General features: G+C 38.8%; 1 protein-coding gene across 2 annotated transcripts; it reads left to right on the forward strand.

Moving 5' to 3' along the window:
* Positions 1-908: 908 nt before the first annotated feature.
* On the forward strand, positions 909-18,021 carry mlh3 (mutL homolog 3 (E. coli)). 2 transcript variants are annotated; one of them, XM_061895352.1, is made up of 12 exons: positions 909-3,330; positions 11,066-11,167; positions 11,234-11,313; positions 11,386-11,490; positions 11,569-11,638; positions 11,706-11,774; positions 14,049-14,157; positions 16,935-17,094; positions 17,191-17,214; positions 17,514-17,592; positions 17,678-17,829; positions 17,897-18,021. In XM_061895352.1, exons 1-12 carry the CDS (start codon positions 1,104-1,106, stop codon positions 17,966-17,968), a joined length of 3,249 nt encoding a protein of 1,082 aa, XP_061751336.1. In that variant the 5' UTR covers positions 909-1,103; the 3' UTR covers positions 17,969-18,021. The 2 variants fall into 2 exon arrangements, with proteins under 2 accessions (XP_061751336.1, XP_061751337.1); XM_061895353.1 differs by lacking the exon at positions 11,066-11,167.
* The last annotated feature ends 4,579 nt before the right edge of the window (positions 18,022-22,600 follow it).

The raw sequence follows: 22,600 nt of genomic DNA on the forward strand, positions 1-22,600 counted from the left end.
ATCAAGTAATTGATAAACGTTGAAAATCTTATTGGAGTGTTACCATTTAGTGGTCAATTGTAGGGAATATGTACTGTACTGTGCAATCTACTAATACAAGTTTCAATCAATCAATCAATCAATCAATGCCTACTGAGCCTATGGTGCTGTAAAGTTATTGTGGCTCAATTTGCCTTAATTTTTATTTTGTTTTAATGTATTATTATTTAATATATAATATTGTTTTAGTTGCTTAAGAGATATTCCTGGCTGTGAATTTGCTCATTGCTATTTTTATGTTTTTGTGCATTATTTGTTGCCGTAATCATTAAACAAACAGGTGCCTATCTCAGCTACAATCGGGCGGAAGGCATTGTACACCCTGGACAAGTCGCCACCTCATCGCAGGGCCAAGACAGACAGCACTCACATTCCCACACTAGGGCCAATTTAGTGTTGCCAATCAACCTATCCCCAGGTGCATGTCTTTGGAGGTGGGAGGAAGCCGGAGTACCCGGAGGTAACCCACGCATTCACGGGGAGAACATGCAAACTCGATCCACACAGAAAGATCCTGAGTCCGGGATTGAACCCTGACTACTCAGGACCTTTCATATTGTGAGGCAGACGCACTAACCCCTCTGCTACGGGTTAAAAAAAAATATATATATATATACACACAGTATATGTATATTCATACAGTATACATGTATATATATACAGTATCTATATGTATATTCATACAGTATACATGTATGTATATATACCGTATATATATATGTGTATACATACAGTATGTATATACATATACAGTATATATAACTGTGTGTATACATACATTCTTACACACACATGTATATGTGTGTAAGAATATATGCAGTATATGTATGTATGGCAACGCTGACTCCCCAACACTAGATGGCAGTAGCTTTGGCTGTTAGCTAACAGTGGAGACCGTCTTCTGTTTACGTTGACACCCGGTATTATTTGGTGTGTTTTAAAGGGAAATATGTTACTGGCACCGAATGATGGCGGTAGGATGCATCATGCTCGAGTAATAAGACGTAAAGAAGCCGCGCGAAAGCTTATTAGCGACGTTAATAATGTCAAAATGAACGACCGTCATGATTAAATGTCTGCCTGAGGATGTTCGAGTGAAACTTCGCTCCGGTGTCGCCATCCCTTCTCTCCAACAATGCGTCGAGGAGCTCGCCCTCAACAGTATCGACGCCGGGGCGACCTGTGTAGGCGTCCGGATGGACCTGGAAGCCTTCAAAGTCCAGGTGATCGACAACGGCGCAGGGATGAACGTCGAGGACATGGCGTGTGTTGGGAACAGATACTACACTAGTAAATGTAACTCACTGGGAGACCTCAACAACCTCCGCTTTTATGGCTTCAGAGGTGAGGCCATTGCCAGTATCGTTTCTTTAGCCACTCTTGTTGAAATCTCTTCAAGAGCTAAAGGCACAGGCAAGACCCTCGTAAGGATATTTAAGGATGGCAAGGGGATGGATGTTTTTGAAAAAGACACATGTCGACCCGCTGCTGGTACCACCGTTGTCATTTGCAACTTCTTTCACAACATGCCAGTACGCAGGAAAAGGATGGACCATGTCCTGGAGGGTGAGAGGATCAGACGCAGGGTGGAGGCCATCTCTCTAATACACCCCTCCGTGTCCTTCACCTTGAAGAACGACTGCACAGGAGCCATGTTGGTGCAGCTTCCGAAAGCAAAAGATACATACCACAGGTTCGTCCAAATACACACGCTCGCCAGAGCGCAGAAGCTGGGAGAAATCCAGTACACCCGTGTTCAGTTTGAGGTGATCGGTTACCTCGGCAGGGAGGGCCATTACAACAACAGCTTGCAGTTTTTGTACATAAATGACAGGCTGCTTTTAATGACACGTATACACAAGTTGCTAAACTCCCTCTTGCGTGGAATTAGTAGTCCTAATCAGAGGAATGACATCCAGGACAAACTGTCAGCCACGAGGAGCCCAAAGCAAAAACGCAGTCAAGAGCTTCATGGGATTTACATCATTAATATTAAATGTTCTTATGCGGAGTATGATATTTGTCTTGAGCCTGCCAAAACCCTAATAGAATTCAAAGACTGGGATGGTGTTTTGCTGTGCGTAGAGGAGGCCGTAAACGCGTTCCTGCACAGGGAAAACTTGGTACTCTCCCAAGATGACTTGCAGGAGGCATCACCGAGATTATATAAAGCTGACGGTACCGAACGAGAAAACAACAGAGATGATGGGTGCGTCCATGCGGCACCTATACCGCCACTGGCGTCGTCGTCTGTTCATCGTAAAGAGAAGGGCCACATTGCTTCTGATATGGGTGTTTGTCAAAAGGCATCTCAAGAGGAGATAAGTGGACAGAAAGGATGCTTTGATTATCAGTCTACACTGGATGCTGATTACACGAAAAGTGACAGCATCATGAAATACATTAAATTGTCCAAGAGAAATGTAAATTCATACGCCAGCCTCAATCAAACAAGTGATGATTCTAACGTTACAAACCAAGTTGACTGCCAGGTTGCTGCAGTAAAAGAAACGACGCTGACCGCTAACAAAAAGATACGTCTGTCTTGTCCATTCATTCACAAATGTCTGCAGGAGCCCTCCTTGAACAGTAGGACAGATTTTGTCCAGCTGCATTTAAAACGCAAGATCTCACTGGGCGCAGGCAAAAATGGATCCTTAAAAGGAACGCATACAATTGATCCTCCTGCTGTCTGCTTGAAGATTCCTAAAGTGGTATCTAAAGAATTGGGATCACTTGACAAGTTCAGGGGAATTCTTGGAAAACCTGCTGAACCGAAAGTCCCCTCATTGGACAGTCAAACCCACACTACACTGCTTCAGACAAACTTTGTAGCGGATCACCGCGAGGAGCGACTGCAGACTGACTTCAAAGACACACAGGAAGAAGAGGATGGATCTCAAAGCATAACAACGCACTCCGAATTCACCAAGCTAAAAAACGCCTCTGGTCAAACTGAAGCCAAGCAGTCTCTTGCGGGGAAACTCAACCATCTGAAACAACGCAGGAAAGAAGATGCAGAAGTAGAATCCTGTTCAGTTTCTCAGGAGGATTCCAGTCTAATTAGTAACAAAGGCTTACAAGACATCCATAACAACGCCTGTGAGATGGTGTCTGAGGAAGGGCCATGTATGGACTGGATCCATCACTATGATGCGAGCTCGGGAAAAACTGTTTACATAAACAAAGTGACGGGTATCAGCAGATATGAGGAACCATCAACAGAGGAAACGCGGGCCCGCTGTACATCTGATGTCACCAACATGGCCATCAGTGTTGTCTCTAAAACAGGTGAGTTGTTATCCAGCACACTGTTACTAGCCCAGAAAAATTTGATGTATAGATTTTTAAAATCGTCAATTGTGGAGCAGTGTACACATGGTAAACAGAAATTAAACCAGTGCACTGAATGCTGTACAATATTAATAGTGCAGGGGTTTCCAAAGTGCATTCCGGGGGCCATTTGCAGGCCCACAGCTGGGTATCTATTGTCTCTCGACATATTTTAAACAATACACTAATTGGGATATAACAATTACAGTCGTCATGATAAGCCGTGGTAAAATTCTTGACGGACTTTATTAATGTTTAAATTTTTGGTTTGAGTAAAAGCGTGATTGATAACCTCCAGTTTTAAAAACTGACGGAGAACTATCTAGCGCTAATCGCTAGGGAGCTTAAATGCTACCATAAATGAAAGACTCATTAACATCTTTCCCAATCAGAAACAATTTTTACATTTTGTCTTTATCATTAAGAATCATTCGTAAACCTTTTGCGAGTTAAAATGGGAGAAGATAGATTAGATTAGATTAGATTAGATAGTACTTTATTTATTCCGTCAGGAGAGTTCCTTCAGGAAAATTACAATTTTCAGCACAATCTCATTCAAGATCAGACAAACATTACAGGGAGACAGAACAGGATCGCTGACGGGTCTGCCGGCTTGCAGCGCCCCTTACAATAAAGATGACATACAGGTAAACGGGGGGGGGATGGGAGAAAAGAATAGAAGATTAAAATAAAATTTAAAAAAAATCGGTTTTAGCCTGGGCCCTGGAGTGGGGGTGCAGACTGAGGCCAAGGGGAAAAAAATACAAAATAAAAAAAAAATAAAAAAAACAACTCATAGCCATAGTACACATCCCTCTTACATGTGTGTAAGAGGGAAACATCAAACATCAAAGAACACAGAGGACATTAAACCAGCAGATACAACCAGACACTTCTACATAAAGCTATGAATAAAAAGTAAAATAAACATATACACTGTGGTGGCCTCTGCGGTGTTCCACGCCATTGTCCGCTGGGGAGGAGGGAGCATGGCCAGAGACAGAAGCAGACCCAACAAAGCAACCAAGACAGCCGACTCCACTCTCGGCCAATGTCCAGTCCGCATGGATGAGCGAGGATGTGGGAAAATAATAGATTTTTAGATGCATTGCAATTTGGACTCGAACGATTATAAAATTGATTTGCAAACATCAATAATTGATAATCGATTTACTTATTGGAAATTTAAGTAATGCAGACAGTTCTAAATCTGAACACTTTCTAGTAATGGAGATGCCTAAGTATACCAAGTTATCTATAGAGACTTTAAAGGGAAGGTCCGAACGGGCATATGTCGTAGCTGCAGAATTGACAGGCATAACTTCACTTTTTTAGATATTTAGCTTATAACATCATAACTTCCCGAACTTATCCAAGAATATCATCAGTGGAGGAATGGATCTACCAGGTTTGGACATGAACAATAAGAGGTTATCCGCCCCCTATAGTTTTTTAACAGTATTATCCACAATACTGGACTTGGACCTAATTTTTCCCCAAAACAATTCATTAACTCCCATCATCATCTCTAACAGAACAATACAGATCACATTTACACAACATTGAAAAATATAAATAACTTTAAACAACTTTCAAAAGATCACTACCCATTCATTATAGTCACAAATACGCCAATCACTATTAACATGGCACTTTTTAATCCTTGTTCTCTGGTCAATAGGTCTTTTATTATTAATGATTGGATTTTACACCGTAAACTAGACTGCTTGCTTTTAACTGAGGTATGGCTGGGTACAGATGCATCAGTTGTTCTCACTTAGGCCTTTCTATCCAATTTTAAAACATTGCTTTTTCAGCCAGAAGTGGTGATCACTACACCAGTTTTTAATGTCATGCAATTGTTTTTAGCAGATCCCCAGTCTTGTGCATCACTGTTTATAAATCCACCAAAGAAATGTGCTGCTTTCATGAAAGATTTTTTTGAGTTTTTATCAATCATTCATTAAACATATAATATAAGACATTTTAGCTCGGAATTTTAATCTATACTCTGATAATGTTTTAGACCCTGTTTCAAGGGAATTTTTTCAAATATGTTAGATTTTTATGGATTTTACCAAACATGTCACACAGCCGGAGGTCGCTGGTGCCTATCTCAGCTATAATCGGGCGGAAGGCGGCAGCGCCCCCCGCGACCTCAAAGGGAATAGGCGGTAGAAAATGGATGGATGGATGTCACACAGCCAATTCACAACAGAGGACACACTCTGGATTTGGTCATTACTTATGGTCTGTCCACCTGTGTCCTCTGTGGTCGACTTGGTTGCGTTTCAGTATCACAGCTTTTATCCAAAGGGAGACTTCAGTGCGAACTGTGATTAACCACTATCTAACTTCTGAAATAGCTGCAAATTTTATTAGAGTTTTTAATAAAAGTTTTACCTGCAACCTGTGATTTTACTGTGGATAATTGTAATAAAAACTTCTAAAATCAAGAAAGGCCATTTTAAAATCAATACCCTCATGAAGAAATGATGAGGAAATCAAAAAAACTAAAAAAAAAAAAGGCTAACAGAGAGGAAATGGAGGAAATATTTACTAATGAATAACCATCAAATTATACGTGAACAGCAAAAATTATACAACACGGCTTGTTAGAACGCAAGAAACACTTTCTCCACAGTAATTGCAAACAATAAGAATAACCCCAGACTCCTTTTTTGCTATTAATCATTTGTTTAACCCTGATTTTAATAATACACCTCTCACCTACAGACTCCCTTTGTGAGCAGTTTGCAGACCACTTCATAGATAAAATAAACACCATCAGATGTGACATTTTATATTCTCACAGGGCTTTTAATCCATCTTAGTGTCTGTTTTACCTGAGGAAACACCGGACAGTTTTGTCCTGGTTAATACTGAGAGAGCTTGACAGTTTTTTTTCCACAATAAAACCCACCACATGTGTTTTAGATTCAATTCCAACCAAATGTTTTGTAATATTTTATTGTTCTTTGAGAGAGGAAATTTTAGACATCTTAAAGTGCTCACCTTAAACGGGGATCTTTCTTGCTGCTTTTAAAATAGCGGTGGTGAGGCCCCTGCTCAAGAAAATCAATTTGGATGCTGACAAATTTAATGATTACGGACTGGTATTAAACTTACCATTTTTAAGTAAAATTTTAGAAAAACTTGTTTTTAAACAACTCTTTAATTTTTTAGATAAGAGCAATATTTTAGAGAAGTTTCAGTCTGGTTTTTGGGTGAACCACAGTAATGAGACGGCCCTTTTAAAGATCATGAATGATCTCAGGTTGAGTACTGACTCTCGGAAGCTCTCAGTCTTGGTGCTACTGGATCTTAGTCCTGCCTTTGATACTGTATATCACCTTATTATATTAAATAGGCAGAAAACCTTGGGGCAGCACGGTGAAAGAGGGGTTAGTGTGTCTGCCTCACAATTCAAAGGTCCTGAGTAGTCCTGGGTTCAATCCAGGGCTCGGGATCTTTCTGTATGGAGTTTGCATGTTCTTCCTGTGACTGTGTGGGTTCACTCCGGGTACTCCGGCTTCCTCCAACTTCCAAAGACATGCACCTGGGGATAGGTTGATTGTCAACACTAAATTGGCCCTAGTGTGTCAATGTTGTCTGTTTATCTGTGTTCGCTCTGCAATGAGGTGGCAACTTGTCCAAGGTGTACACCGCCTTCCCCCCGATTTTAGCTGAGATAGGCTCCAGCGACCCCAGCGGTAGAAAATGGATTGATGGATGAAACACCTGGCGGGTGTCTCTGGTACTGTTCACAAATGGTTCACTTCTTATATCTCAGACAGAAAATGATTGGTAAGTATAGATACATGCTCCTCAAAGACCCATGAAATCACATGTGGTGTGCCTAAAGCAGGGGTCGAGAACCTTTTTGGCTGAGAGAGACATGAAACCAAATATTTTAAAATGTATTTCCGTGAGAGCCATATCATATTTTTTAACACTGAATAGAACTAGAGTACAATAAGTCTCTTATTCTTTTTAATAACAATTTTATTCTGAAGCTAACCAATAATAAATCAAATACTTCTTACCGTTAATGCGACTTCTTGAACAGGTGCGGTAGAAAACGGATTGATGGATTAAAATGCATGAGAATGATTTATATTTTGAACATTATTTCTAAAACTGTGATTACCAGCGGAATTACTCATTACTTATTGTGTTAAGCAATGTCAGCTAAGATTTATCATAGAGCCAGATGCAGTCATCAAAAGAGCCACATCTGGCTCTAGAGCCGTAGGTTCCCTACCCCTGGCCAAAAGGATCAATTTTAGTTCCTATTATTTTTAATATTTACATTATTCCACTTGGCAGTGTCATCAAGAGACATGGAATTAATTTCTGTTATGTTGATGACGCATGTACAGTATATCTCCATGTCCCCCGATGACACAAGACCAATTGATACTTTTTTTAATTGCATTTCAGATATTAAGTCCTAGATGGCAGATAACTTTTTACAGCTTAACCAGTACAAGACTGAAGTTTTAGTCATTGGCCCTGAGGCTTTGAGAGAGAAACACATATCAAAACTACAATCATTGTCTTTAACTCCATCACTACAAGTGAACAATCTGGGTGTTGTTTTCGACTGTGACCTTAGTTTTATACGACATATAAAATAAATATAACAAAAACAAGTTTTTATCATCTCAAGAATATATCCAGAGTTCACCCAATTCTTTCTCAGGGCAACACAGAGACGCTAATGCATGATTTTATTACAAGTCTTATAGTTTATTGTAACGCCCTGCTGTCCGTTCTTCCTATAAAGATTATTGCACTTTTGCAATTACTCCAAAATTCAGTGGCACGTGTCCGGACGACGATCAGAAGGCGGGCTCACATTCACCAGTTTTAAAATCTGTGCATTGGCTCCCTGTGTGTTACAGTATCCATTTTAAGGTTATTCTTATGGTTTATAAATGTTTTTTATGGTATTGGGCCTCCTTACATTTCTAATTTGCTTTTACCCTAGAAACATTCACGGGCCCTGAGATCCTCTGGCACTCATCTCCTAATTATTCCAAAAGTCAGGACACAAAGTCAATAGATGCCATCTTTCCACCATTATGGCCCCCGTCCATAGAACAGCTTGACGGAGAACCTCAGGGCTGCGGAACATGTTTATGTTTTTAAGAGCAAGGTTAAGACACAACTTTTTGATTTGGCTTTTATCTAATATAAATTATTTTATTCAAGTCATTCGTACTTTACTTTTTATCTTATTAGTCATGCAATATTTTATTTACTTTATACAAACCCCGTTTCCATACGAGTTGGGAAATTGTGTTAAATGTAAATATAAACAGAATACAATGATTTGCAAATCATTTTCAACCCATATTCAGTTGAAAATGCTACAAAGACAACATATTTAAAGTTAAAACTGATAAACATTTTTTTTTGCAAATAATCATTAACTTTAGAACTTGTTGCCAGCAATACGTGACAAAGAAGTTGGGAAAGGTGGCAATAAATACTGATCAAGTTGAGGAATGCTCATCAAACACTTATTTGGAACATCCCATAGGTGTGCAGGCTAATTGGGAACAGGTGAGTGCTACGATTGGGTATAAAAGCAGCTTCCATGAAATGCTAAGTAATTCACAAACAAGGATGGGGCGAGGGTCACCAATTTGTAAGTAAATAGCCAAACAGTTTTAGAACAACATTTCTCAACGAGCTATTGCAAGGAGTTTAGGGATTTTACCATTTTCTGTCCGTAAAATCATCAAAATCTTGAGAAAATCTGGAGAAATCACTGCACGTAAGCGATGATATTACGGATCTTTGATCCCTCAGGCGTACTGCATGAAAAAAAGACATCAGTGTGTAAAGGATATCACCACATGGGCTCAGGAACACTTAATAAAACCACTGTCAGTAACCACAGTTGGTCGCTACATCTGTAAGTGCAAGTTAAAACTCTACTATGCAAAGCGAAAGCCATTTATCAACAACACCAAAGAACACCGCCAGCTTCGCTGGGCCCGAGCTCATCTAAGATGGACTGATGCAAAGTGGTAAAGTTTTCTGTGCTCTGACTTGTCCACATTTCAAATTATATTTGGAAACCGTGGACGTGGTGTCCTCCGGAACAAAGAGGAATATAACCATCCGTATTGTTATAGGCGCAAAGTTCAAAAGCCAGCATCTGTGATGGTATGGGGGTCCATTAGTGCCCAAGACATGGGTAACTTACACACCTGTGAAGGCACCGTTAATGCTGAATGGTCCATACAGTTTTTGGAGCAACATATGTTGTCATCCGAGCAACGTTATCATGGACGTCCCTGCTTATTTCAGCAAAACAATGCCAAGTCATGTGTTACAACAGCATGGTTTCGCAGTAAAAGAGTGTGGGTACTTTCCTAGCCCGCCCGCAGTCCAGACCTGTCCCCCATCAAAAATGTGTGGCGCATTATGGAACATAAAATACGACAGCGGACACCCCGGACGTTTTAAATGACTGAAGCTCTACATAAAACAAGAATGGGAAAGAATTTCACTTTCAAAGCTTCAACAATTAGTTTCCTCAGTTCCCAAACGTTTATTGAGTGTTGTTAAAAGAAAAAGTGATGTAACACAGTGGTGAACAGGCCCTTTCCCAACTACTTTGGCATGTGTTGCAGCCATGAAATTCTAAGTTAATTATTATTTGCAAAAAAAAATAAAGTTTAGGAGTTTGAACATCAAATATGTTGTCTTTGTGTGCATTCAATTGAATATGGGTTGAAAAGGATTTGCAAATCATTGTATTCCGTTTATATTTACATCTAACACAATTTCCCAACTCATATGGAAACGGGGTTTGTATTTATTATATTTCTACTGTATATTCATTTTATTTTTATCTTTATTTATTTATTACTATGTATATATATATATATATATATATATATATATATATATATATATATTTTATCTTCATAGGTCTTAATTGTATTTGATCGTTTACTCATGATTCTAACTATTTTACAGGTTTTATTATTTTTACTTTCCAACAAGCCATCTGCATCATGGGTTATTAGCAGTGCTGGTGCCCATGGTCTGATGACCTCCTGGTGCAAATGGTTCCTGTGATAGTGTTTTCTCACATGTCTTCTCTGTACTCGGCCATGCATTTATTTGTTGATATAGTTGCGTGCGTGCGTGCATGTGTGGTATTTGTGTACATGCGTATGTGTTAATGGAGTATCTGGGTCATCGGGGTATTGTTTTTAAGTAAAGCACTTTGCGTTGCATTTCCTTTTATGTATACAAAGCAATTTATAAATTAAGTTTGATTGATTGATAATGTGTGCAGCACTTTGAATAACATAGAAGTGTAGAAAAACAAAACATTAAACCTTTTAAATAGTAAATTGTTGACTCACTATCAAATTGCTGCTTGTGCTGGAAGTAAATCTTTTCACTTACAACTTTTATTTTGTTTCTCTTTTGGGACATCTGAGCTATTTTTTTACTGAACAGCCAGGACAGATTGCTTTGTATTGCATTTTTTTTTACTATGGCACAACATTCTGTGGTCATAGCGAGTACCTATAGGTGATAATATCACTTTATGAAAACAAAAATAAGTTAGGTTGAATTCTTATATGGTGATGTCCCACAAGAAATGTTGAAGTTTTCTGAAAGTCTGTGATTATTATTGTATCACTGTGTGATGCTGCAGGGATAGAGTACAGGTGTTACCCCTTTCAGGCAGACCTAGTGCTGCCCTTCCTGCCTAAAACCAGAAGTCAAAGAGTGCTTAGTTCAGCAGCAGATGACGCAGGTACCTCACTAACAAAGTGCTTGTATATTGTACTATATTAAGTCCACCATTTTATGTTTTTTCCAGCTGACAATGTCAACACCAGTGACTCACTCTCTTCTATGTACTCAAAATGGAACAACCCGGTATTTGTGTGTCCTCCCGAGGTAAACCAACGTCCTGTGTTCTTTTTGGATTGTTTGAGGCATCTACAGATTTATTGTGCCATGTAATAAAAGGTGGGCGTGGACATCTCAAGTGGGCAAGCTGGCGGGCTGACTGTGAAGGTCCACAATATCCTCTTTCCTTACCGCTTCTCTAAGGCCATGATACACTCAATGAAGGTAACTTTACCAACACTAAGCTGCTTTAAATGATGCAGCATTAAAAGAATATTAATACAACTTTATTTAAATTTGAAGGTGATAAACCAAGTCGATAACAAATTCCTTGCGTGTCTTATCAACACAACAGATGACATTGATGGTGAAGGTACAGCTAGAGGTTTTTATTATACAATATTGTTGTGGGTCTCACAATAATATGGTTTGACTCTCAGGAAATCTTCTGGTGATGTTAGACCAACATGCTGCACACGAGAGAGTGCGTCTTGAAAACTTGATAGCAGGTAAATATAAAAGGAAAAAAGACAAATACACAGTAGACGTATGTTGGTAATCAGGCATGGAAAAATTCCTGTAAACGCGGAAATCCACGGTTTTAAATATGAATTATTACGACAAAACATCAAATGCACGTTAAAAAAAAAGAAGATAAATATCAATACAAATACGAGCTAAACACAATTTGTTGAACGCTCTCCTCAGCCGCAGGTACTCGCTGTTCCCCTTGCCTGAATGCCGCATTGAGTTGCAGGACGGAGAGACGATCAGAAGCGCCCAAACAAGCTCCCTAGCTAGCTAAACAACTAGCTAGCTTACAGTACTTGTCATCTCCATTCTCTGAGCCACAACGTTCACAGCTGTCTGCTTTTGCTGCTGATCATATTTGGATGATTACAATCCGAACACTGTTAGTTCCAAACCAATTGTAGTTTTACAGTATTTATTTTTAGCCAGCGAGAAGGTGTATCTTTGACCTGACTGATTGTAAAAAGAGGTCACAACACCTGAAGTATATTACCCAAGGGGGCGCGGCTACAAGATAGAGTTGCCAAACGGGTAATGTTTTCTGAGGTCTTTGAACGCTTGTCTTAGAATGTCACATTAGACTTTCAATGATATTGTTAATTAAGTTACCTACTAAAAAAACAACCCCTGTATGATCAATGTCAGAGCTTGGTCCGCATTGCCGGCAGTAAGTCGGACCCGTTTCCAGTCAGGGTTGGACTCTGCCAAGGCTGCCCTTTGTCACCGATTCTGTTCATAACTTTTATGGACAGATTTTCTAAGCGCAGTCAGGGCGTTGAGGGGATCCGGTTTGATGGCAGCGGGATTAGATCTCTGCTTTTTGCAGATGATGTGGTCCTGATGGCTTCATCTCGCCAGGATCTTCAGCTCTCACTGGATTAGTTTGCAACCGAATGTGAAGCGACTGGGATGGGAATCAGCACCGCCAAATCCGAGTCCATGGTTCTTGCCCGGAAAAGGGTGGGGTGCCATTTCCGGTTTGGGGAGGAGGTCTTGCCCCAAGTGGAGGAGTTTAAGAACCTCGGAGTATTGTTCACGAGTGAGGGAAGAGGGAATCGAGAGATCCACCGGCAGATCAGTGCGGCGTATTCAGTAATGCGTATGCTGTATCGATCCGTTGTGGTTAAATAGGAGCTGAGCCGAACAGCAAAGCTCTCAATTTACCGGTCGATCTATGTTTCCATCCTCACCTATGGTCATGAGCTTTGGGTTATGACCGAAAAGACAAGATCACGGGTACAAGCGGCCAAAATTAGTTTCATCCACCGGGTGGCGGGGCTCTCCCTCAGAGTTAGGGTGAGCAGTTCTGTCATCCGGGAGGAGCCTGAAAGTAAAGCCGCTACTCTTCCACATCGAGATGAGCAAGGTGAGGTGGTTAGGGCATCTGGTCAGGAGGCCAGCCAAACACTTCCCTTGGGCACGTCCGACCAGTAGGAGAACACGGGGAAGACCCAGGACACGTTGGGAAGACTATGTCTCCCGGCTGGCCTGGGATTGCCTCGGGATCCCCCGGGAGGAGCTGGACGAAGTGGTTGGGGAGAGGGAAATCTGGGCTTCCCTGCATAGGCTACTGCCCCCACGACCCAACCTCGGATAAGTAGAAGATGGATGGATGGAAAAACAAAAAAAAACAAATCTGTGGTACAGTACATGAGATATGTAAGTGTCAAAAAGACAGCCTAAAGAGGTTGGTAGATGATAATGTATTCGAAAACATTTCTATGCATCGTATAACAGAAGTTGTTTTAGTCAGGAACGAACCTAACTTAGACTTAGACTCAAACCTAATATATGACGCTCTAATCTTAAGAGAACTTCATGTACAAATGTACAATGCTTTAGTCTTTGAAGGTTGTTCAAAGTCCTCGACATCTGCTTAGTCATTTGTTCAGTGATTACTCCCTTCCTCTTGCTTGAATTGTATAAAAGAATGACACATCTGTCACTTTGTGTTTTTTGCCTTTCATACCTGCTGTGAATGCGAACTGTGTCTTTTGAGATTCCCGAGCTTCTCAAAGTTTGACTGTACTTAATTAGAAAATGTCCAATACAACTATAATTATAAGGGTAAAATATAGTGTTGAAATGCTCTATATTTCTGGAAATGTAGTCTTGATTTTCAACATTTTATTTCGGGGGTTGCATGGCAGCACTTTGTGCTGATAGAAATGTTTTGTTTTTTTTCTTAAATTTTCCTCTTACCTGTAAGGGTGCTCACATCCTTGGTAATGCAGCACTTTCTACCATTATAGATTCCTTTGAAGAGAATCCAAACGCACCTGGGGAGAGACTGCTTTGTTCATCCACCATTTTACCACCTATTCACGTCTGTGTGACAGAAGAGGAACGAAGGCTCCTGAGGTATTGTATATGTTATTGGACAACATAGTCAATGACACTGGACAGTTCATTAGGTATCAGGGAAAGGAAAAACTCAACCCAGTGGGATGACAATGATCAGAATTTATGAAACATATTTCTCAGATGGCCCACACTTGGACGATTCTGCTTTAATGATGACCGTTCTCTTAGAATGTGTCAAAACTTCTCCTCTGCTGTTTGTTAACTTCCACAACATCTCAATCGGTTGGCTTCCTCCTTCCAAGGACCTAGCCCATGCGGTCAAGGAAGTGTGGGTCTTGGAGAGAGTCCTCCAGTCGCAGCTGGAGTGATGTGAATTGGGACAGTCTAGCCTTCGCCACACTTCATAGTTGTGTCACGTGTTCACAACCTCAGGCTTTCGATATTGCAGTCAGGTCCACAAAGTGGAAACAAGAAGACATAGACCTAACAAAATATAAAATTATGAAGCAAAATGATTTTAGATTTATCATGTGCCTGTGTGTTGCTGTCGACAGATTTATCTCCTGCTCAGATAGAAATCTTGTATTTTTTAACCACAATATAGTGAAGCACTTTATTACTTTAAAAATTATTCCACAAAAATTACAATTTTATATATGGTTTATAAAGAACAACGTTAAACAAATTAGAACTTTGCCAAGAGTAAGATACACCGTATGCATTATAATTTCAAACTACTAGTTTTTGATTAAATTAAAAAAGCTTGTTGTTTTTCGTACAGCATGGCAACATATGCTAGCTGAATTCTGACTGGATAAAAACTCTATAACCTAAAAACAACAGCACTGGAAGGAGCATAATATGACATTCAGAGAATATGATTACTTTTACATATTTTGGTAAAGTAAATCAAGAAATACTTTTAATTATGATCATGATTTAGGCCAGCAGAGAAGGCATTGCTGACTCTGACGGCACACCACTGCTATATACAATATACTGTAAACCACATCAATTTGGCAGACAATAGATATTTTAATACTATCATTATATCGTGATAACACATTTAGATGAAAAATTTTAGCTGTGTCCCACAAATTTGACAAGGACAAGCGAACGTCCGTGTCCTCAACGCAATGTAGTATCTTCGCATAAGCTCGCGGCTAATCTTCCTGTGCAGTGCAAAGCTGCTTCTAAGTTACTAATCCCCATTTTCATGGCATTAAATAGACTGTTTTTCTTACGAGTACTATTGTCATTAGACAACGAGGAATAGCTTAACATCCTATTCCTAACCGCTAAGATAGAGCTCTTGAAAGTAAACAGAGGTGGGCGGATTGATACAAATATCGACAGTAACAATACGAAGTGTAATATCCATGTAATGTTGACACTACTTATTTTTTTTATCATCACAAAATCTTTTGTCCTTTTCGCTATTGTTTACTAACTAAGGAAATAAGTGCCTGGACACAGGAGGGCTTAATGGACAAACACCAAAGGAATTAAATCCGATCCAATATTAGAAAATAATTTCAACATTAAATTCATATTGTTACACCACCATCCTGTGTTTATGTATGATTAGAATTGTGATAAATTTTGGAAATTTTAAGTATAATTGTCAGCATTGGTATGACCAACATCGCACCTATAATTATTGGATCGATAAACAAATTTGTCATATTGCCAAAAACTAATGTAAAATATCGAAGCAACAGAAGAATAAATGATAAATAAATGATAAATGGGTTGTACTTGTATAGCGCTTTTCTACCTTCAAGGTACTCAAAGCGCTTTGACACTACTTCCACATTTACCCATTCACACATACATTCACAAACTGATGGAGGGAGCTGCCATGCAAGGCGCCAACCAGCACCCATCAGGAGCAAGGGTGAAGTGTCTTGCTCAGGACACAACGGACGTGACGAGGTTGGTACTAGGTGGGAGTTGAACCAGGGACGCTCGGGTTGCGCACGGCCACTCTCCCACTGCGCCACGCCGTCCCATATATAGGTGCTTATTACATTTGAACATCATTGTAAATACAATCATGTTACAACCGAAAGTAACCAGATATTAACAGTAAATGCGCAAGTAGATAAATAATAGTTTTGCTAAAAAAATACAACCGGGAATGAAGTATTATGTTATTGTCAGCAGCCAAAGTGGAAGCCTTTGTAACTTGTTTTGAAGTAGTTTTATTACTATTTATATACAAAAAAATATATTCTGATATATGCCTTTGTTGCAGGATGCTGCAATATATTTTGCGATATAGATTTTAGGTGATATTGCCCATCCCTACCTTAAATATAAGATGACCAGTCTATCAAATTGTTATCTGGGAAAAAATGCCATCTTATATTCGATTCAAAACAAAACACTGGTACATTGATTTTGGTACGTCCCAATTTTCATTGAGTTTTCATATTGCATCTTACAGCCATTGCGCATATAAAAAAATATTTTTGCCGGCTTGTTATTCCGCAAGATCAGGTGCCCAGACAAAGATTCTCACAGGTTGGTGAGTTGCTAACCTTTTTTTTGGGGGGGGGTTTACATAATTTAGTTTCATAAAAATGGTTTCACTTTTCGTACGATTTGTTTTTTGTCCGTCCTTTTGGAACAGATCAGTAACAAAAACTGTATACAAATGAAATCTTACTGTTTCAACAAAAATTGTATATTATTTTGTGTACTGGATTTCGCAGGTGTTACCTAATTCTGTGCCTGAGTTTGTACTGTACGTGTTATTGAAATAACCATAAATTCAAATGTAACGTAACAAACTAGCTGACCTGAGGCTCCTGTTCTTCCATCGTAAACAGGTCTTGTCAGACTCATTTGCGTAACTTGGGCCTGGAAGTGACTTTCTCACAGTCGGAGGATGCCCACGTGCTTGTGGGCAAGGTCCCCGTGTGTTTCGTGGAAAAAGAAAATAACGAGCTACGGCGGAAGAGGCCATCTGTTATCAAACGTGTTGTCGAGGTGGGGGGTTTGTTTAACTTTGGTGTTAAAGTTAATCAGATTACTGTGAGTGTCTCACCATTTGTGTTTTTTTTTCTATTTGCAATCATACCACAGGATTACCTTCAAGAGCAGATTGAGGTGAGACTGGAATGTACAGTATGGTGGTACAGTTCCTGTGATGTTGCACACATTCCGGTACAGAAACTATTGTATTTTGAAACTTTTTAAATTGTTCCATAGCCAACAAAGAATTATAAATAGGAATAACTATATGTTTTTGGCAGAATTTCCCCCTGGGATCAATAAAGTACTTTCTATCTATTCTTTATTATCGTCCATCCATGATGACAGTTTTGCGTGACTTTAGAGTATATTTTTCACATTTTGGTGGAAAGAAGTGTTGGAGTATAGAAATATTTCTGTATTCTTTGCTTCAGTTACTACGCTCCACTGGCAGAGCGAGAGGAACTTTGCCTCTCACGGTGCTGAAAGTCCTTGCCTCTCTAGCATGTCACGGTCAGGACAAACTCTTCTTCATCTTATCATCATCATCTGGCAAGTGTCCGTTTTTGAAAAAAGAAAGCTTTACACTTGTCAACAGGCGCAATTAAATTCAACGACCGTCTGAACCGAGATGAGTGCCACAGCTTGGTAGCGTCCTTGTCTTCTTGCCAGCTGCCTTTTCAGTGCGCACATGGTCGTCCATCCATCGCTCCCCTTGTTGACGTCGTCCATTTGGACCCGAACCAGAAGGTACCAAAATGTAGTACTGCTTCTAACATTACGACTTGATGGTGACTAAGCATTTTTGTCCCTGCAGGAACTTCAGAAACCCAACCTGAGAAAGTTAAGACGGATGTACAAAGCATGGGAACTCTACGGGAATAAATAACTTAAAAGACTAAGGAAATATACATGTATTTTTAATAAAATATATTTATTATATTGATGACTTTAAAAAATTATTTCATCAGTGATTGGCAGTAACAAGCTACATGTTATTTTTTAACAAGTAGCGATTCCTGTAGCTTAGCTACTTTTAGACCTAGGCAGCGACGTAGCTTACATCAAAGCTACAAAGAGAGCAAATGGTCTGCGAATCCAGCCCCCCCAAAAAATACAATGACCTGGATGAATGAGAACATCCATACATATGGGGAAAATCCATGATGATTATTGGTTGGGGTTTGTATAAGTCACAATTGGCTAAGGTTAGGGTGAAACATTCAGCCTAACATTCAGATGCAACATAAGGCGGGTCATCGTAACCAAGAAGAAGAATCATAACAGACACGCAATCATGTCACATGACGACTAGGGAGTCAGAGATAGAGGGACGCTTCAAGCTGACGACTCAAAAAAAGAAACATACTTGAAAAAGCTGAAGGAGTTTATTTTTCCTTTGTTGATGAAGATGACGTCCAGAAAACCCAAAATAATGTGTGTCCTTAGCCATATTTTGACAAATGTATGTGTTTAGAGAAAACAAAGCCCAACACTTTTGTCTTTACAAACCCCGTTTCCATATGAGTTGGGAAATTGTGTTAGATGTAAATATAAACGGAATACAATGATTTGCAAATCATTTTCAACCCATATTCAGTTGAATATGCTACAAAGACAACATATTTGATGTTCAAACTGATAAACATTTTTTTGCAAATAATCATTAACTTTAGAATTTGATGCCAGCAACACTTGACAAAGAAGTTGGGAAAGGTGGCAATAAATACTGATAAAGTTGAGGAATGCTCATCAAACACTTATTTGGAACATCCCACAGGTTTGCAGGCTAATTGGGAACAGTTGGGTGCCATGATTGGGTATAAAAGCAGCTTCCATGAAATGCTAAGTATAAACCCCGTTTCCATATGAGTTGGGAAATTGTGTTAGAGGTAGATATAAACGGAATCCAATGATTTGCAAATTCTTTTCGACACATATTCAATTGAATGCACTACAAAGAAAAGATATTTGATGTGAAAACTCATAAACTGTATATTTCTTTGCAAATGATAATTTACTTAGAATTTCATGGCTGCAACACGTGCCAAAGTAGTTGGGAAAGGGCATGTTCACCACTGTGTTACATCACCTTTTCATTTAACGACACTCAATAAACGTTTGGGAACTGAGGGAACTAATTGTTGAAGGATTGAAAGTGGAATTCTTTTCCATTTTTCTTTTATGTAGAGCTTCAATTGTTCAACATTACGGGGTCTGCGCTGTCGTTTTTTAAGCTTCATAATGCGCCACACATTTTCGATGGGAGACGAAAAGGCGGGCCAGGAAAGTACCCACACTCTTTTACTTGGCATTGTTTTTGCTGAAATAAGCAGGGGCGTCCATGATAACGTTGTTTGGATGACAACATATGTTGCTCCAAAACCTGTATGGACCATTCAGCATTAATGGTGCATTCACAGATGTGTAAGTTACCCATGCCTTGGGCACTAATGCACCCCCATACGATCACAGATGCTGGCTTTTGAACTTTGCGCCTATAACAATCCGGATGGTTATTTTCCTCTTTGTTCCGGAGGACACCACGTCCACAGTTTCAGAATATAATTTGAAATGTGGACTCTAATAATATGATCAATTAAAGGCCAATTTCAATTTTACCAACTTTTTCAAAAATATTTGAGAAAGTGGTTTGTAACCGACTGAATGACTTTCTAGAAAAACTAAATATCCTTGTCCCCTCCCAATATGGTTTTAGTAAAAAAAGCAACATCTGTATGGCTATACATGACCTCTTGGAAAAGGTCAATGACTGTTTTGAAGAAGGAAACTCCGGTATTGGCATTTTTTTGGATCTGTCCAAGGCCTTTGACACGATGGACTTTGAGATCTTATTGTACAAGCTATATCACTATGGTGTCAGAGAGGTACCTCTCGATTGGTTCCGTTCTTACCTTTACGGAAGGCAACAATGTGTATGCATCAATGATCACAATTCACCCTGTATGACCATAAATTATGGGGTTCCCTAGGGATCCATCTTGGGGCCTCTCCTTTTTATCCTATACATACATGATTTCGTAAACTCCTCCGAAACTTTTCATAAAATAATTTTTGCTGATGATACAAATTTGTTTACCTCACAAAGGAGCCCACACGATCTGCAAGAAACTGTCAATTCAGAGCTTGTGAAAGTGGATTCCTGGTTCAAATGCAATAAGCTCTCACTTAATGTAAATACAACTAATTGTATTCTATTTCGTTCTAATAAAAACCGGACAAATACTGAGCAATGCCATATCAACATCAATGGGCAGGAAATACAGAGAGTATATTCCACAAAATTCCTGGGTGTCATCATTGACTCATACCTCAATTTCAAATGTCACGTTAGCCATCTGTTAAACAAATTATCCAAATATGTTGGCCTGTTCTTTCACCTTCGTCATTATCTTCCCCCTTATGCTCTACTTACCTTGTACAAAACTCTCTTTGAACCACATCTAAACTACTGTAATATCATCTGGTGTAACACCTTCCCTACCTACCTTCTCAAATTAGAATCCATGCAAAAGAAAATCATACGGGCCCTGTCATGATCCAAGTTTAATGCCCCCACTTGTCATTTATTTCATAAATATCATCTCTTAAGACTGACAGAGTTCAATATTTATCAAAATGCTTGTTTAACCTATCAAGTCATTAACAGGCTGAATCTTAGGCTCTGTAGCTTGGTTCCTATCTACCATCCCCGGCATGCCCACAACACTCGTAACTTAGATCTGATAACAGGTAAACATTGTTAACTGGCTTGTACCCCTCACAATGTCGTATGCAGGGGACCAAAGATTTGCAACCAGCTTAATGAGAGCCTCAAGATGCTATATCCATTCTCCAACTTCAAAAAGAAACTGAAAACTTACCTATTAACCACCTATCTTTAATGCCTCATGTGGGGTCGACTGCTGTTGAGTTTTGCATGGTTGAATGAATGTATGTATGTATGTGTATGCTTGCTTTAGTACTATTATTTTGTGTTTATCATATAGCGTTGTTGTTGTTTTGTTTTTGTTTTTTGTTGTTGTGCTTGCTACTATGTTGCATCTTTCCATGTATATACTGCCCTTTGGACCCCCTGTCAAAAGCTTCTTCTAGCTTATTTGGGGGACCCTTTCACGTACCAACATCTTTAAATGATGACATTCACCACTATTGTAATTGTTATATGGTATTGTGAATAAACTTGAACTACTACTTGAACTACTACTACTCGTCAGACCACAGAACACTTTTCCACTTTGCATCAGTCCATATTAGATGAGCTCGGGCCCAGCCAAACCAGCGGCGTTCCTAGGTGTTGTTGTAAATGGCTTTCGCTTTGCATAGTAGAGTTTTAACTTGCACTTACAGATGTAATGTGCAACTGTAGTTACTGACAGTGGTTTTATGAAGTGTTTTTGAGCCCATGTGGTGATATCCTTCACACCAGGGGTCACCAACGCGGTACCCACGGGCACCAGGTAGCTCGTAAGGACCAGATGAGTAGCCCGCTGGCCTGTTCTAAAAATAGCTCAAATAGCAGCACTTACCAGTGAGCTGCCTCTATTTTTAAAATTGTATTTATTTATTAGCAAGTTGGTCTCGCTTTGGTTGACATTTTTAATTCTAGGAGAGACAAAACTCAAATAGAATTTAAAAATCCAAGAAAATATTTTAAAGTCTTGGTCTTCATTTGTTTGGATAAATTCTTTTTTTTTTTTTTTTACTTTGCTTCTTATAACTTTCAGAAAACATTTTTAGAGAAGAAATACAACCTTAAAAATGATTTTAGGATTTTTTAACACATATACCTTTTATAAACCTTATAAATTCCTTCCTCTTCTTTCCTGACAATTTAAATCAATGTTCAAGTATTATTTTTTTTTTTATTGTAAAGAATGATGAATACATTTTAATTTAATTATGCATTTTATCTTCTGTTTTTTCGCCGAAGAATTTTTGTGAAATATTTCTTCAAAATTATTATGATTTAAAATTCAAAAAATTTATTCCGGCAAATCTAGAAAATCTTTAGAATCAAATTTAAATCTTATTTCAAAGTCTTTTGAATATCTTTTAAAATTTTTGTTCTGGAAAATCTAGAAAAATAATGATTTGTCTTTATTAGAAATATAGCTTGGTCCAATTTTTTATATATTATAACGAAGTGCAGATTGAATTTTAACCTATTTAAAACATGTCATCAAAATTCTAAAAATAATTTTAATCAGGAAAAATTACTAATGATGTTCCATAAAAAATGTTTTACATTTTTTCAAAAAGATTCGAATTAGCTAATTTTTCTCAATTTTTTTCGACTGAATTTTGAATTTTAAAGAGTCCAAATTGAAGATAAACTATGTTTATAAATTTAATTTTCTTTTTTTCATGTTTTCTCCTCTTTTAAACCGTGCCATTAAGTGTTTTTTTTATCATTTATTCTCTACAAAAAAACCTTCCGTAAAAGGAAAAAAAATGTACGACGGAATGACAGACAGAAATACCCATTTTTTATATATAT

The sequence above is a fragment of the Nerophis ophidion genome, linkage group LG03, assembly GCF_033978795.1.
Source record: "Nerophis ophidion isolate RoL-2023_Sa linkage group LG03, RoL_Noph_v1.0, whole genome shotgun sequence".
NCBI classification, from domain to species: domain Eukaryota; kingdom Metazoa; phylum Chordata; class Actinopteri; order Syngnathiformes; family Syngnathidae; genus Nerophis; species Nerophis ophidion.